General features: G+C 42.2%; 1 protein-coding gene across 1 annotated transcript; it reads right to left on the bottom strand.

Annotated features, from left to right (window-relative positions):
• Positions 1-1,347: 1,347 nt before the first annotated feature.
• Positions 1,348-17,648, bottom strand: TNFSF15 (TNF superfamily member 15). Its single transcript, XM_056138504.1, has 4 exons — positions 17,424-17,648; positions 11,398-11,437; positions 3,070-3,105; positions 1,348-1,802 (listed from the first exon to the last, which is right to left on the bottom strand). Exons 1-4 carry the CDS (start codon positions 17,646-17,648, stop codon positions 1,348-1,350), a joined length of 756 nt encoding a protein of 251 aa, XP_055994479.1.
• Between the last annotated feature and the right edge of the window lie 634 nt (positions 17,649-18,282).

Genomic DNA, 18,282 nt, shown 5'->3' with positions numbered 1-18,282 from the left:
CAAGTACAGCTATAACACTGTAGTCAATTGGCAGCAAGGGTAAGAGTAATTTTAATGCCTGAGTGCCTTCAGATCTATCCATGTTGTTCCACTGAAATAGAGAGTGTAAATAATAGAGACCAACATACTGGAGGTCATTCCCCAGACCAAACTGTCTTGCTCCTTAGACTTCACAGAATGTTCCAGGTTATTGTGTTTTGTCATCAGGAGCTGATTTGGTCTGGGGAAAGAATCGATGCTGATCTGCATTTACCATCCTTGCTATGGCAGTGCAGGAAAATCCTGTGGATGAGAGGATAGAAACCCGTGAAAGTGTAGGGTGGGAGACATCTTGATATCAAGTGTCTTCTATTTTAAAGTTAAAAATTTACACAACCCTCTGCATAAAATCCACAAGCAAAGCGACACTAACTTCTCCAGTTTTGGTAGCTGACTTATTTTCCTCTTGGAATAAGTTCACTGAATCCTCGTGTCAATCAGGTTTGCTGTCTAGTTGGTTAGAAAATTGTCTTCAGGTTTCTTGAGTGAGCAAATCAGTTGGATGTCTTATAGAGTAGAACTCCACAAATCTTACATGAAAGTACGTGATGATACAGTTTTAGGACTTCAAGTTAGATGGAGGAGTATGTTTACCTGTCATCCATCTGGAGCTATTTAGTGGTTGCATGCCAAGTTTTGAGTAGAGTCTTTCTTGTTCATCATAGTGTCTTCTGGGTTAAAGCAGGCACTCAAGAAAACTGGGTTAGAAATGTTATTATTATATGTATGTGGGACTCATCCTTGCTGTGTACAAATGAAAAAAACATGAAATTTTTCTGATAGATGACAAGAAGATCAATTTCCTTTGTTCAGTAACATTTATGAGAAATGAAAATGTCTTTTAGGTTTTCAGGCATGGCAGTAAAGTGTGTGTTTGAGTAAACTAAGACAGGACTTTTCCCCTGAAGAGTTTATGTTGTTCTCTGCTCTGTTGGACTTTGTCAACTTTGACTTTTTCAAGGCTTCTTAGTGGAAGCAACTGCTTCATGGTCAAATTGAACAAAAGCTGGGTCCAACTGGAGATTAACACCAGAGTATGAAGGCCTGAAAATGTTCCTTTTAAAATTTTCATGCAAGTGGGTCACACCTTTGTTGGTGTCTGAATTTTAATAATTAGCAACTCACAACTTTCTGAGAAACCATGGTCATATTTCTGTGCTCTCTATAATCTCATTAGTAAGAAAAATAGGGTGAGAACATGTCAGAGTTAAAGCATTGTCTTTAACGAATGATCCAAGTTATTATCGAAAAAAGAAACAAAGGAACTTGGAGGCCTTACACCTTAATGCAATGATGTCTTATTTTCTCCTATAACAGAAAGGCTCCAAAGAATGTTCTATCTTCTTTTGTGTAATCCACCAACTTGATGTCACTGACGTTCACCATCAGCATGTCCCCTTTATGCAGGGAGAACATGGCCCCTAAGTAAATGGGTTGGAACCAGTTGCTACTTATTTCACACATAGACTTGGTTCCCCTTAGAAGCTGAATTGGCCCGGGATCTCGGTTAGATACCTTGGTGATGACCACAACGATGGATTCAGGCTTGTTGTCTTGGTTAGCCTTGTCAATCGTGCCACAAGGACGCCTGGTCCCTCGGAATGTGATCTGGGAGTACACAAAATATTCTCCTCGCTCTGGGACCATCAGGAATTTATTGGTATAGTTCATCTGGTTCTTGGTGAAGGCCAAGCCAACCTTATCTTGCCAACGCAGAACTGGTAGCACATTTCCCAAGGATTGGGTGGGAGTTTGTTTCTCAACTGCAAAGTCAAGAGAGAGATTTCATTGGCTCATGTTGGAAACTCAGGGTATTGCTAAAAAGTGTCAGCTACCACACTTGAAGAGTAAAGCGAAGGAATTAAAATAGCCGGCAATAAGAGCCTTGTGCGGAAACAGGCAGGAGAGGGTGTGGACACACACTTGTTTACAGAGCGGTAGCACAGGTGAGCTGGAACTCCTTGAGGCTGTGTTCTTATCTAAAAGTTTTAAAATTTATCCAAGTGCTGTGAACCTGGAAAACAGGAACTGTAGGAAAGCCACTGCTTGCTGTTTAAGAACAGACCACACTGCTAAGAGATGCTCTTCCTTCCGACTTAGATAGATGGGCTGATGCCCCTCTGGGTAGTGACAAGGCCAGATATGAACCTTTCCACATTCCCACTCTTGGTCTTGTAAATGATTAGTTGAACTGTTGTAGCCATTGTTTCATCAGAATAAAATGCTTGTGAAGCTCTTCTTCCTCTGAACTTTGCCTTATCTTGGTTTTCCCTCCCTGACCCTCTATGGTCAAATATTCCTTGATGCAATCAATCAACATTTCATCTAGATTCCATACACCTGTTTCTAGCATTGTATTTGCCCCCCACCCCAACTCCATAAAGAAAACTTAACTCTCTTTTAGAGGAAGGGGCTGGTCCACACTGGTGGCGCTCCAGGGCTAGTCCTACTCAGTCCTTGGGGACCACTTCCAGCAGTGCTCTGGATTCCTTTGAGTCATCTCCCCTAGCCTAACTCTTGAGTACCTTGTAAACTTTGTCATAGGGAAGATGCAGTAATTCTTTTGCATAAAGTCTCTCTTTACTAAGTCAGGATTTAATTTTTATTAACCCAAATTTTCCTGAACAATCCCAGAAAGAGGTAACGCCCATCGAAAGGATCAAAATCAGGATCTTTTTGTCTTTGAGGAGATTTAGAATGATGTGAATTCTGGGGAAAGTGATTCTTCAATAGCTGGGTGAAAGAGAGAAACAGTAGAGAATGGAAGAGGGCTGATAGAACTTGAAAGAAAATGCCCAAGAGACATGCATTATTGGAATACTTCAGGGATGAAACCAACAGAAAACCCCTAACAAAAAGAAATCTGCTACAAAAGGAGTTAGTTTCCAGTCTGAATGATGGTTACTGTCTCCAACAAGTAAGCTTCACAGTGAGCGATCACTAAGCTCTGCTATGAATTTTGACAGACACTTTGAAAGGAAACTGAGATTCTTTGGTCCATGCTTCTTTAAAAACATGTTAGACGATTACCTGTCAGATGTGCCCTTGGTTTTTCTCTAGTCGAATCTGTAAGGAAAAGAGAAAATTGCTTTGTAGGAGTCATAGCAATTGGAAGGATACAGTATTTGGGGGTATTTCATGGTACCTGCAACTGGAGAGAAACAGTGCTCTCCTTCCCCCTTGATCCAGTTCCACCCCCCATTCCCCAGGACAGAATTACCTCAGGAGACTTGCTCTTCTCTTAGGTGGGCATATTATTCACTAGTGCGGTTGAGAACATTCAGAATAATAATTGTTATTCTGGCATATGGTTGATGCTTATTTTGCCTCTCCATCCCTTCTGCTGCTTTTGTGGAAATCAATTGACTTCTTCCTGGTGTCTTTCTATATCCACTGAGTCATCTGGGTGGCGTAATGGAACTGGGTGCTGGTGGGAGCTCATATCAAGCTATATGACCTTGGCAGGTCCCTCTCCCCCTCTGGGACACCATTAGAATTTACTTTTGAGTCTCAGAAATTGATAATATTGGTCAAGTGTGTTCCAATTGCTGGGATAAGGATGATGTCGATGACAAAAAGAAAAAACATATTTCCTGCTTTCCATGTGGTAGCTGTTGCTCTAATCCCTTTATCAAAAATACTAATCCACATTACCCTGAGCTGTAGATACTGTTATAACTATTTTTATTGACTTATAGAGGAGATGTGACATGATCTATGAGGTTGGCATTCTTTGGGCAAATAATTTGCTTAAAAGTCATCAACCCCATACACCATATGCAATGGACATGGTACCATTCTGTTTTTTTGGTAACTGGGGAGAAGTCTCACTTCTGCTCTGGATTTGCATCTCTCTGGACTTCCTACATATTAGAACTAGTGGGAGTATTCTTGCTTCCAAAGAAAAGACATCAGATATGAATATACTCACAAAGTGGTGCAGGTAAAGGTGCAAGCTCAGGTCCATTTTGAGTCTGTTGGGAAAGAAGTGGTTCAGATCACTGCTAGATCTTTTGGTCCCAACACACACACACACACATTGCTCATTGCATGAGCATGATTAAGATGCTATTGCTATTCAGCCTGGCACATCTAAGTCCCGCTCCCCTTCTCTCTCTAAGAGAGAGAAGGGGAGCGGGACTTAGAATGGTTTGGCGGTTTGGCTGCCATGACTCTTGTACTCAAGCTTCCCTTTCGTCCTCTGGCACTTCCAATTATTCCTCTTTATTATGTCTGTCTCTGAAGTTCTGTACTTATACGTATCCTGCTCTAGTCTTGCACTCTGCCACCTTGTTATTTCTTGTTATCTGAACAAGTAATGACACTTCTCTTTTCTCTTCTGAACCACAACTTAAACAAGGGAGCTATTCTTAAAAATAACATGAAAAAAGAAATAATGGCCATTTTCCTCTTTTCATCAGTGTTAGCATTTCTTTCATGTATCCATGGGTTACATGAAGACTTCTTTATCCTTGAAATCCAAGTTTATGAGGTATAACAAGGACCCAGTGGCAGTGAAAGACAGAGTCAGGGATGCAGTGGTAGTGGGAGGCAGATTTATTTATTTATTTATTTATTTATTTATTGCTTTTTGGGTCACACCTGGCGATGCTCAGGGGGTGTTCCTGACTCTGCACTCAGGAATTACTCCTGGCGGTGCTTGGGTGACCATATGGGGATCGAACCCAGGTCGGCCACATGCAAGGCAAATGCTCTATCTATCTGCTGTACTATCACTCCGGCCCTGGCAGATTCCTATTTTTATCATGTGTGAATAGGCTCTTGAGCAAGGCACTTTCCTCTCTGAGCTTTGAGATTCTTCTTTATGAAATGGTCATAGTAACATCCCAAGTACTAGCTACCTTCTAGTTTGAGATAAAGAATGAATTGGGAAAATATGACCAAGTGAAAAGAAGGCAGGGGGAATAAAAAAAAAAGGCACACAGGCCTGAATATAAAGCTCAGGAGCAAAATTAAAGTCAAAATTTAGGAACATAATTCCACTTTACATTTTGTGCTTCCCAAATATCTTCTTTGATGTGATTTTGACTTTACTCTGAGTCTTTTGATTTAGATTTTGTAGCCTTACACCATTCCTGTGATTAGTGATCATCACATCACCATTGACACTTGATCAGTTTTACATTTTAAAATGTGGTGTGTGTGTGTGTGTGTGTGTGTGTGTGTGTGTAATTATATGAGTATAAAAGGGCGATTCTATCATATCAGAAGGGTACAGAGTGAATCAATGGGTTTTTGCACCTGTTTTCAATTGTCTGTGGTGTGGTGTCCCTGCAGGTCTCTACCATGTTAGTATGTGTATGGTCATGTGCACAGAGCTGTGTCATTGCGATGTCTCTAATTTTGTGTTTTATGTGATATTGTCAGTGCACTGTAGGCTCTCCTTCACTCCCAAGCTGCATGCCCTGTGCTGGAGCCTTTCTGGGGTGCAGTGACCCACTGGCATCATTGTCTCTCTCATCCCCTTTTCTCTGCTTCCCACCTCTATTAATGGCACCTCCGCTGCTGGTCAGTTCTGGGATTTGCTTCCTTCTCCTGTTTCAAGGAGAGTTTTCTATTCTGTTTCTCAGTGTTTCCCATTCACACCCATGCTCCAGCCCCCTGCATGCTGCTATCCCTCTCACATCCATCCAACAGCCTCCTGACCAGTGTCTCCTGAATTTGTGTTCTTGTTTCTCTACTCTATTTACTGTCTTCCTTCAGAGGACTTTTATAGAGCATTTCTTTATGGCAGTATAACTGCTCTGTAAACTTCAGTGGCCCACGGCGGCCTTTACAACATAGACCCATAAACTTACGTTGGTAGTCAAAGTTGCAATTTACCACCCTCAACTTTTAACTCACTCCACTTCCATTCAGGTCCTCTGGGCTCCAATCTCAAGAGGCAACCATAGCGAATGACTGAAGGGACCTGAAAAGTGTTGCCAATGCAGCTGCTATATATTGAAAGCGCAGAGATAATCCTCTGCTAAGCCCTTCCTAAGTGTTCCCTCCTTTTAGCATTGCAATGGCCCTCTATGGTGGAGACTGTTAATGTCATTAGATTGAGAATAAGCATTAGGGAAATTAATTCGGGAGATTAACTCACTCAGTTTCTCACATATGGGAAGTAGATGAGTATGATTTTTCACCTATACCAATTTGTTCCCAAATCCCAAACCTGTAACCATTGTTTCTTACAGCATCTGAATAATTGTTGAGCAGATGGATAAGATACAGCTGATCTATGCACTGGCACAGAGAGGGAAGAGAGTCTAGAAAATAAGAATCTACCCAAGAAATATGGGCTTCATGGACACCACCCCTAAACTGTGTCTTCTATGGTCTAATGGGATTAATCAAGTGATGAAAGTAATGGTTATTCCAGACAGAGGAAAGAGCTTGTGTAAGAGTAAGGAAGTCCAACAGAGCTCATAAAAAGCTGGAAAACAGGGTTTTCCATTACAAAAAGAATGCTTTGTGTGCACTTATCACTCGGCAATGAATCAAATAGTCTTTGGAAACCTAAACTTTATCAACACAACTTATATATGTATGTCACATATATATCATGTACAACATATATATATACATATATATGTATAATTAACACAGTTATATAGTCCAGCATCTATAACTTTGGTGTCTTCGTGGGATGGAGAAAGATCATAGAAATAAATTTATTTTGTAGTATTTTTAACTATCGACTGATCAAGAAATGAATCAAGTGCAAGGTAGAAAACTGGAGGTGGTGTTCTGAAAGAAAATTGGGTAGAATTTTGTTGCATACCCTTTGGCAATATAATTATTTTAGATTTGGCTGGAGCTATAGCACAGTGGGTAGGCCCTTTGCTTTGCACATGGCCGGCCCAGGTTCGATTTTTCTGTCCCTCTCAGAATGCCTGGCAAGCTATCGAGAGTATCCCGCCTGCACGGCAGAGTCTGGCGAGCTCCTCGTGGCATATTCGATATGCCAAAAACAGTTACAACAAGTCTCACAATGGAGATGTTACCAGTGCTCGCTCGAGAAAATCGATGAACAACGGGAGGACAATGCCACAGTGCAATCCTTGGGTAGAAAATGTTATCTGTTCTGGTTGATCTTCTGCATCATTTTTTTTGTTGAAAACATTTCTTGGATTCACTGCTTGTTTTGTTGAGGCAGATGTTCAGAATTTGGAACAGTCTTTTAGACTCATAGTTCTGTTATTATCATATATTTGGGAGTGTAAGCACATTTTCCTATTTTCTTTGCTGATTTTTATAAGCTGGCCCTACATTTTATTATCATGGCAGAATAGATTTTAGTGGCCCAGAATGCCACTCTACATCATGCTGATTGTCACGGAAGAACACAACATTCCTCCAGTTTCCAAGAAGAACACCAGTTGGAATCCTCTCCCCATGAACAGTATTAAAAGCCTTGCATTTCTGCATCTTTTCATGCTGACTATCATGGGAGAAAGATGAATATTATGGGAAGTAGAGATAAATGAAGAGGATATTTGGGAGGATACCTTAGTTGCTTATTTGAGGATGTGTTTATATATTTGAGCGGGTTCCATGCTTACTCTCAAAATGGTCATTGAAAACATCAGACCAAGAAAGTATCTTTTTTAAAAAAAGAAATAAACAGTCTGCACACCCTGATTCATCTCCACCATTTCCAGGTTACTCTGGGGGCTCCAAGGAAATTCCTGAGGAGTGCTGGTCACTGCAATATTAGCTTCCAAACGAGAGCAGGCTCGGACTCCACACTCTCCCCCTCTGTACACCTACAAAGATGTGATTTATTTTCCTATAAATGCCTTCCCAAATTACTGACTGGGAATCAGAATCCAGTTTTATTTCCTCTCCTGAGCATTTGTCACTCTTTGAAGTGATCTTCCTTATTTGGGTGATTACAGTCTCTCTCTCTCTCTCTCTCTCTCTCTCTCTCTCCTCCCCTCTCTCTGTCTCTTTCTAATGCAGCCAGTCCTGGTTTGATCCTCAGAACTAAATGGTCTGTTTAGCTTTAGTTTCCTGGTTTCTTAATCACTCTCTAGCATATTCATTATAGGAAGAGATATTCATTTTGTAATCATAAATGATATAGTTGCAATGGTATAAGTGGTTTATGACCCAAACATCCTCTGAGAACGCCACAGAGAAGTGTACATGTTTACTTGACTTCTTCTCTTAACTTCCTCTGGTCTGTAAATGTTTTCTTCTGAGACCATGTCATGACCTCATCCTGCAAGGTGTGCCAGATACGACTCATGTGACTTTCCCAGTGGTGCCAAGAATGTGGTGCTGGCAGCTGAGCCAAAATGGAAATCCCAGTCCTGCTATTTCCTAGTGACTGGACTTAGGCATGCCACCTAACCTTTCCCCACCAATCAGAGCAGACGCTGAGTCTTTTATCTTAGGGTTCCAATATGACTAAGGAAGCTTGTTTACATGAATGGTTATCTGATTCCTTCTGTGGGCTCAATAAATGCTTGTAGTGGGTGGGGTTGATTCTAAATGTCTTCCCTTTGGTCTTACCACGTTTATGGTAAACAGAAGCCACCCCGAAGCCCTGGATTAGCATGAACTCTCAACCATTGAGTGATGGTTTTCTCATTCTTCAAAGGAGCTTTCTTTCCCCTGTGCTTTGCTTCTGGTTGTCTGTGCTTTCAGAATGCAGCAGTCTAAGGGCCTATAATGTATGTCCTCCATAAAGACATCAGTTGGAGGCTGATCTCTTGCAGCTGCTCTGCTCCTGCGGTCAGCAGTGTCTGGTCTGGAGGGTGAGGTTGTGAACGCTCATGGAGCTAGGCATGAAGTCACATGCATGCTCCTTTCAACAGATGAACTAATGACAGAAACACTGCAATTCCCTGCTGTGGTGGAAGTTTGTGGCCAATTCTCATTTGCACCTTCCCTACCATCAGTTTTGATGTCCTTTGCCCATGGCTTGAGCTGGATTTTTCTTCCTGTTGTACTGCACCCTTAATGCACAGTGTTGGACATTTTACTAAGCCCTTCCCCCCACTTTTTAAAATCTAAGTGGTTTCTTTTGACAATCATCCAACTTGAAGGAGATATAAGGGCTTGGTCAAGAAGCAGAAAGTAGGGGAAATGTTTCTTGAACCTTCCAGTTTTAGCTTTTCAAGAAGAATTCTCAGTATGGTATGAGGACAAGTGTGCTTATAGACTCAACGCTTTGTTGACAGTACCTGGATTTAGAGACATAAGGTACTTTGCACCTTCCTATACTCCTTTCTTTAGCCAACTCACTTTCTATAGACCCAGTGCTGTCAGGGGGAAAAGGGGATCTTCATTCACTAAGTACTTCCTATGTGCCTTCACTTTTCACACTGTCATTGTTAAATCCTGATTCATCCTAGTGGTCAATGAGTTGCTGCTATCATACCTCAGAGACTGACTAAGTCTGCAATAACTTAGAATGATACGTGCAAATCGTGAGTTGTTCTAAGGCCTCTTCTTTGAAGGTAGAGTGAGAACCTTCTGGAAGTTTGAACTTCAGCTTGTGTCCCTAGGGTGTCCTATTGGTTTTTAGGAAGACCAGGGGGTTCTTAGGAACTTGGGAGAGGAGAGAAGAGAGAGGAGCAGTGGACAAGGGGAGGGTTCTTGCAGGGACCTTCAAGGATGGAAATTGGAGCAAAGGGAACTCAGGAGAAATGAAGTAGATAATTTTAGCAGTGGACCCCACAGGAAGGACAGGAGCAGAGAGGGGGTAGGAGCAAGATCTCCTGAGAAGCTCTGGTAATTCATTGTTTGGTATTGAGTGCCCACAATGCATGGACTTGGGGCTGAGTCAGCCTGGTATGGGCTGGTGTCCCTGGTATATGCACCAAGGCAGAGCTTAGGGAAGAGGGTGGTGGGCTCAGGGGTCCTGGAGGCCAGAATAAAGCTTAAGTACTGGTCAGAGGACAGGAGGAGCTATGGAGAACCCAAAACATATCCAGGTTTCTCAGCAGTTGGTAAAGGCAGGATTAGAGGTGGGTTAGGGGATGCAAGGTAGGGTCAGGTAGAGATGGAAGCATGGAGGTAGCCCATACATTTGGGAACCAAAACAAGTCCTCTAGCTTGAAAACTTGCTCTCTAGCCTGATGAGAGCGGATTTCAGAGATAGGGAAATTGTCTTCTGTGATGGAATTTCCACCAGCAGAGAAGTTCACTGATCATACGAGTAATAAATATTACCTTTTTCTAACCCCCTGGTCAGACTTGAAATGCTTTCTAAGTCCTGTTTTGTACCTACGTGCTAAAACCCACGGAGGGTAAGGTAACGTGGCTAAGAAGAGATCAGGCCAGAATTCAAACTGAGCCCTGTGATTATTCCATGCTGCAAACCTTCCTAGAACGTCACAATAGCCTAATGATTCTAAAACAGTTTGCCATCTTCATGCCTTTTTGCACAGGTAACATGCACATTTTGTGCTAAAGGAAAGACTTGTTAAAAAAAATCTTTCCACCACTGAGGGATGGGTATTTGATCATTGTATAATTGAAACCCAAGTGCAGAGATTTGTAGGTCTACAACTGTACCTCATGATGTTTCACTAATAAAAATTAAAAAAAAATATTTACACCACCAACCCTTTTCTGGAGAAAAGGAAGGATTCTATATTATATGTGTTATACATTTTTTTCTTTCTTTTTTCCCCCCGCTTAATGTTTTATCTTTAAAAAGTGCCCCAGCCCTCTCTGGGACCCTGAACACTTCCTTCTCTTGTCTGAAACTCTATTTTTACCATGAAGGAGGAGATTGGACTCCATTAAAAGTTGACAGACTTCATACTAAGGACCAGAGATTGAATCTTACCTTGGAAACCTATACCCATTTTTATTCTACTCCTTCAATTTTGTTGTAGCAGGGCAATACTGTGTAAGAAAGCAATCATGTTTATATTCCAATAAAATTTAGTTACATGGGCAGGACTTGAACATGATGTGGGTTAACATTTTTAACTTCAAGGATAAGGGAATTCTCATCTTTCAATTTCAAAGAAAGAATCTGTAAAGAGCTTTTCTCATCTACTTAGGGAAAGGAAAGGGACAAACACCTAGCAAATGCCCAGAATGCCTATGCTTGGTAGGAGTTCTACAGGGTCACCTTGAAATTTTCATGACCCAACAGTTGGGTAGGAACAACAAGAAAACGGAAACTCAAGGAGGTACTGGACTTTGCTCATTTTCATTCTTTCTCTTCTTAAGCCTTGCTCCCATGTTAAATTAGAAGAGATTTTTAGTGATGCCAACTTCCTGTGGTTATAATTAGGTAGAATGAAGAAATTCCTCAAAGTATAGTGGAAAAGACTTGCCATATTAATCGTGGGAGCAGGAAAGCAGGTAGAAACAAAGAGGAACTGGGGAGACCAGCTTTGGGAGGAGAGGGCAGGGATGGGGTGTCGAGAAAAGGCAGGTGGCATTTCAAAAATTTTATTTATTTTTAGTGAAGCAAAGTAGTTTCTACTGGATGAAACTTGTTTAGAAAAATTGTGAGAGGAGAGTAAGAGGGGGAAATTCATGTTCAAGTGACAACACAGGTTTCTCCAGAGTGGAAAAGCAAGCAAGCAAGCAAAGAAACCCAGTAAGTGAGATGCATGTTTAGGGAGACCATGGGTTTGAAGAACAAGCTGATGTGAGCATTTGGACAGGTCACTGAGACAGAACTGGAAAGCAAACATGTGAAGGTTGTCAAGACTTCTTTGTACAGAGTCAAGTGATCTTTGGAGAATTAATTTCACCAAATACTCCCATTCTCTTGTTTCTTTCTTATATGAGCTAGTGATGTAAAATGGTTCCTGAGATCAGATCACAAATTTTCTCTGAGGGTGCAGAGCTGCAGCGGGAGAGGCGACTCAACTGGGGAATCAAAAAAATGGGCCGATTCATTCTGAGATGAAGCTATCCCCACTTCCAGCCTAGGCGGGCTCACAAAGATCCCTCTGGGGAATTCCTCATGCTGCTCACAGCTGCTGAACTCAGTGTCAGTTCTGCTGCGCCACCTTCCTCCCTGGGGTCATGCCAGAGGGTGTGATCTTGGGTGCATAGTCAGGGTGTGCAAGCACCACAATTGAAGATGTGGGAGTACCAGGATCAGGAGTGCGACTCCTGCTGAGGTCCTGCGCCAACTCTGTAACTCAAAAGGTGTGCAAATACTAGAGAGTGCTTTGGCCAGTTTGGGAGCATGCCATATGGATGTGTGACCCTGGGAGGCAATCACCCCAGCCAAGCATGTGTACAACCTCCAATAATTGTCTGATGGGTTCTTGACTGTATGGGGCTGGTAGCTAGACTTTGGACACAGCTATTCAGCTACAGGTCCCTTTCTTCCCTCCTCCATGTAGCATTCCTTGAATCACCCACACCAAGGCGGGGCTAGGAGAAGATATAGAATGTCATGGCACCTCTTGTTGAAATATTCTGATTTCTTCACTGGCTCACACATTAGATATGAGCTCCCCAAGGCCAAGGTCAAATTTTCTTGGCAGCCACCTGGAGTCTGATGTTGCATGACATTCACATCATTCCAATAACCTCGTGCCTGTGGTTTCCCTCACATTGCCAAGTATAAACTGCTCATGCAATGGTCATCATCATGCTGTTGGCATATTGATATAATATCCTATTTTAGTAGAAAAAAGAAACAGGCTCAATGAAAGCAACTATGTGCTTATTTTCAACACTGACAGACACAGCTGAACTGGTGTTCTGGCTCAGTTTTCTAAAGCATCTTAGCGTTTTGCTGTGATGTCTACGCAAGGTCTGTGTGGTGACCTGGATTTCCCCTTTTAAAATTCCATCTTCTTCTTCTTCTTCTTCTTCTTCTTCTTCTTCTTCTTCTTCTTCTTCTTCTTCTTCTTCTTCTTCTTCTTCTTCTTCTTCTTCTTCTTCTTCTTCTTGTTCTTCTTCTTCTTCTTCTTCTTCTTCTTCTTCCTTTTCTTCTTCTTCTTCTTCTTCTTCTTCTTCCTTCTTCTTCTTCTTCTTCCTTCTTCTTCTTCTTCTTCTTCTTCTTCTTCTTCCTTTTCTTCTTCTTCTTCTTCTTCTTCTTCTTCTTCCTTCTTCTTCTTCTTCTTCTTCTTCTTCTTCCTTTTCTTCTTCTTCTTCTTCTTCTTCCTTTTCTTCTTCTTCTTCTTCTTCTTCTTCTTCTTCTTCTTCTTCTTCTTCTTTCTTCTTCTTCTTCTTCCTTTTCTTCTTCTTCTTCTTCTTCTTCTTCTTCTTCTTCTTCTTCTTCCTCCTTCTTCTTCTTCTTCTTCTTCCTTCTTCTTCTTCTTCTTCTTCTTCTTCCTTTTCTTCTTCTTCTTCTTCTTCTTCTTCTTCTTCTTCTTCCTTCTTCTTCTTCTTCTTCTTCCTTCTTCTTCTTCTTCTTCTTCTTCTTCTTCTTCTTCTTCTTCTTCTCCTTCTCCTTCTCCTTCTCCTTCTCCTTCTCCTTCTCCTTCTCCTTCTCCTTCTCCTTCTCCTTCTCCTTCTCCTTCTCCTTCTCCTTCTCCTTCTCCTTCTCCTTCTCCTTCTCCTTCTCCTTCTCCTTCTCCTTCTCCTTCTCCTTCTTCTTCTTCTTCTTCTTCTTCTTCTTCTTCTTCTTCTTCTTCTTCTTCTTCTTCTTCCGCCTTTGGATTGTTAGGTGGCAGGATCCATTTCCAGCCAGTCTGGGAACTAGTAAGTCGAACTTGCTCCTTGGCTTCTTGGAATCTCAGCTTCTAGGTGAGCAGGCCAACTGGTCAGATTGGGACCTGAGATCAAAGTTTTCACTCTTCCTTCCTGCTGTTTCCCTGATCTTTTAGGTATAGGTGCTCTCTTGGGCATTTAGCTTGCTCTACTCAGCTCTTAGCTTATCCGGAAAAGTCCTCTTCTTGTCTCGTTTCCCTAAACTTTTCCTCCATCTGACTCCTAGGCCATGAATTGTGACTGGTTTTCTCTCACTATTATTCTTCCCAGGATTCTTCTAGCCCCGACTTTTCTCTTTTTATCTGCCTACCTTTAGACAAAGAGATCCTTATTGGAATCCTTTAAAACATCAAAGGTTTCCTTTATTTTAATTTTTCCTACTGTGTTTTCATATGGTAAAAGAGTCAAGGGGACTCTATTGGAGGCTCTTTTGTGAAGTCTGATGGGTCCACTATCAAATTCTAAACCAATTTCCAAAGGGACTAATAGCTAATACCATCATCTTTGGCAGGGATATGTGTTAGAATTTATGCACACACATAGGGAGAACTCAGCAAACTGATGTCTAATTCTGAGCATTTAATATAAATACAAATCCAATGACACCACATCAGGATAGAATTTGAGTGGAACAAAATCTAGTCTCCACTTTGAAGTTAGTATCCTGGATATTTCTAGATAAATATATCCTAATGTAAGTTTCCTAGAATGAGGAAGAATGTCTTTTCATAGAAAATAAAACTGAGATTCCACTGTGATTCAGTGAAAAATAAATAAAATTAAAATAAAATAAGATAGAGATTCTGGGGAATGTATTTATTATTGAGTCAATTATTTTAAAAGCTGTGTTTTCCCTCTAGAACAAAAGCTTCATAATGGTTTGAGAATGCTTGCATTTTAGAAATAAGAAGCTATCAAGTGCTTGAAAGTTTTTAAGTATTTTATTACTTTTGCTCTTGGCATGTTTAGAAAAGAAATTATCCCATGTTCATTAGGGGCAAAGAAATCAGATGGAATATATCACCCAAGTGAAATACATTTAAATTCTTTTCTCTGAATGTGTTTGCTATTTTTTTCCCTTTTTGGGTTTCCCTTTTTGCATAGGGAAGTGTTGGGCTGGTTCATACCTGTGGTATTCAGGGGCTATCATTGGCTCTGGCTCATGAGTGACTCCTGGCAGTGCTCTGGGACCAGATGTAGTGTCCAGGATTTGAACCAGGATCTACCACATGCAAAGCAAGCACTTTGTCTCCTGTACTCTCTCTTTTTATTTTTTTCTTTTTTGCTTTTTGGGTCACACCCAGAGATGTACAGGGATTACTCTTGGCTCATGCTCTCAGGAATTACTCCTGGTGGTGCTCGGGGCACCATTCTGGGATACTGGGACTCAAACCTGGGTTGACTGCATGCAAGGCAAATGCCCTACCCACTGTGCTATCTCTCTAGCCCCCCTCCTGTACTCTCACTCTTCACTCTCGGTTTTATCTTTTCAGCATCTTGATTGCTCTATGTGCACCAGGCCTTTATCTTCCCTTGGTTGTGCCAAGAGGATACCCACCCTGACCACACCAAGCTACCAGCATTCCCAGGAACACTGGTGTAACTACAACAGAGCATGGGGTAAGTCTTTTCATCTCTACAGGTCTTAAGCACCTCCCCTGCAGAAGTTGACTCCAACTCACTTTCTGAATGGGCTAGTCATGGGCAACACTCTGCACTTGGCTTTCCATGGCCTCTAGTTAGCAATCTTCTAGAACAAGAGAAGCAGCCTCTGGCTTCTTGGATAGGGATTTCAAGATAGGGTTTGGGGGAAGATAGAAGTTTTGCATGTGAACCTAAGAGAACACAGGTTTCTGCAGATCACCTAAGAGCAGTCCTCTCCTTCTGGATGCAGAAGGACAGAAGGGCAGAGCCCCAGAGCATCCCAGCAGGACGCCATGGTTTGGTTTCATAGGAACCAGCTTCAGGGTGATTTGAGGGCCACAGGCTGACCTCTAGTGCCCTGTAATTCTCCTTTGGCAAGGAAATGTCTGGTTGCTTATGTCTACATATCTTGGATGATAGTTTGCAGCCAGAGACACACCAGATGCCTGAATCCTAACTGCTAGTCAACACACATGGGATTGGTGAGAGTTACATATTAGCCAGAACTCATTTCCTATGGTTCTTCTTTGAAGTAGCTCAGCATTGTTGAGAAGTTAGGCTTCCAGGGAGCCATGGTAAAGGTCTGTTTACTCCTGTAGACTGTAGCACTTTGGACTGAAATAAAAGCCATCATCACAGACTATGTGATAGTTTTTAAAAAGTACATTGCCTGGGACGTGTGAGAGAGTACAGTAGGTAAGCATTTGCCTTGCGTGTGACCAACCCGGGTTTAATTCCGAGCAGCCCATTTGATCCCCCACCCCTCTGAGCACCACCAAGAGTAATCCCTGAGCACAGGGGCTAGGAGTAACCACTAGGTGTTTTCTTGGCTGCAAAATGGTGAGCACCACCAGGTGTTTACTTGGCTGAAAAATGGTCCCCCCCCCCCCATGGTGCATTACTTGAATGATACATTCTTCATTTCAGTTAAGATTCGTTTCAAAGTTCCAGAATGAGAAATTTCTTCCTCATCACCTATACCCACCCCACCACTTCTCCCTAGAAACTATATTCTTCTTCTTCTTTTTTCAATTTAGATTTTAGTCTTTATTCTAAGTACCAGCAGTAACATCAACAAAACAAAAAAATAAAACAACCTTAGGGATTTCCATTAACTGTGTTGGAGGGTATGTTGGTATTTTTTTTAACTTTTTAATTGAATCACTGTGATATAGACCCTTACAAAGCTGTTTATGATTGGATTTCAGTCATACAGTATTCCAATGCCCATCCCTCCACCAGTGTACATTTCCTAGCACCAGTGTCCTCATGTTCCCTCCCATCACCCCCACCCCCTGCCTGCCTCTATGGTCTATGGCAGATGCTTCCCTTCTCTCTCTCTGTCTGTCTGTCTGTCTGTCTGTTTCTCCCCTTTTGGGCATTGGGATATTCTTGATAACCTTTCAGTATCAACATTGCAAACTAGAACCTATACTTTTTGTTTACCAATATCCTCCCCTGACATCCCCTTCCCCACCCCAGCAAAACTTACGAGATAGACAAACAATTTTTTGGTTCTTTCTAGAACTTTGAAAAAGAATGTTTCTAACCCTAGGAAAAGGGGCTGATTCAATAAATTATAGCACATACATATACAAGGATGTAATATATCCATTTAAAATTTCATATTGCCATGAGTTCACTTATTCAAAAATATGGAATTCTATTCTCCTATATGTTAGCCATGGTCATGTTCTAGGGTTATAGACATTGAGAATGATCTTTTTCTTCCTTCTCTGTGCTTTCTAATTTATTTTTAGTGACTACGTGTTCATTATGCAATGTGGAAGTTTTTCTTCGTAAAGAAAGTATATTCCCAAGTGATCAGTCTGGTATGATTATAATTATCTAAAGAGAAGTGCCTTGAGTTTGTTCCCATATAAACATGAAAAGGGATGAGTGATTCCTAGGAGATATTAAAAATAAAATCTAAATTGGACCTGCCCACCTCTCATTTGATACATTGCCTTTGCACCGTTGAAGCCTGAACTGGGATAGTTGGAGTCATTCCATCTGCAGCTGCCATGAATCCCAGGCAGTGGTCAGCGGGTCTACGGATCCCCCCGCGGCCAGTGTAGAATCTTGCTTACCTTGGACATACAGCCCTCTTCAGGGATCTGGGTCTGGTAGATGAACTGGTAGGCGACGAGTACTGCGAGGATGGGGATCGACAGCAGGCAGCAGGTGAGAGCCCCGTTTCTGCGGCTGTCACTTCTGGCCGCTCTCCCAGCACTGGCCTGGGGCCCATAGCTGTGGTCCTCCTGTAGCATCTCCACCCTGATGGCCTCCCCGACATTCTCAGCCATGATCCTGCTGCTGTCAGAGGTGTCTCTGATGCCTCCTGGCCAGAGAGACCCTCCATTAAATAGAAGCCCAGTGCTTACAGTGGATGAATTAATCACTGCTTACTCCTCCCTCTGGCCTCCCTCTCTCCCTCCCCCCTACACAACAGGCTGCACCCCGCCCCGTTAGGGAATGCACCGCCTACAACAGAAACCAAGTTTGCTTTAAGAAAAAAAAAGAAGAAGAAGAAGAAGAAGGAGAAAGCTTTCCCAAGCATAGTTATGTACAGTGTGATCATGCCTTCATTTAGAGAAGGAAGTCAGGAAAGTCCCTGGAGTTGGAGAACAAGAATTCATCGAGTCAGCGGGCGGCGCCAATGAGCAGATACCTGGTCCTAGAGCTGGAGGCCAGCCAGCTGGGCCAGTCTGGGGAGTACACAGCTTCTGGAAGTGAAAGTGAGGGATGAAAAGGTATATGATGTGGCTTGCAGACTGGGAGACAGAAACCACGTTTGCATCACCGTTCTGCAAAGAGGTGCCAAACCTGCTGTCATCCAGAGCCCCCTTTGGGAGGGCAGATGGTAAGATTGCAGAAGGTGAAGGGCTGGGCCCTCCCTCACCAGGGATCCAGCCAGAGGGCCAAGGAAGGGGAATCTCA

The sequence above is a fragment of the Sorex fumeus genome, unplaced genomic scaffold, assembly GCF_029834395.1.
Source record: "Sorex fumeus unplaced genomic scaffold, SorFum_2.1 ptg000129l, whole genome shotgun sequence".
In the NCBI taxonomy this organism is placed as follows: Eukaryota; Metazoa; Chordata; class Mammalia; order Eulipotyphla; family Soricidae; genus Sorex; species Sorex fumeus.
The sequence above is the reverse complement of the archived record's forward strand: the minus strand, read 5'-3'. Positions and strand labels throughout refer to the sequence as shown.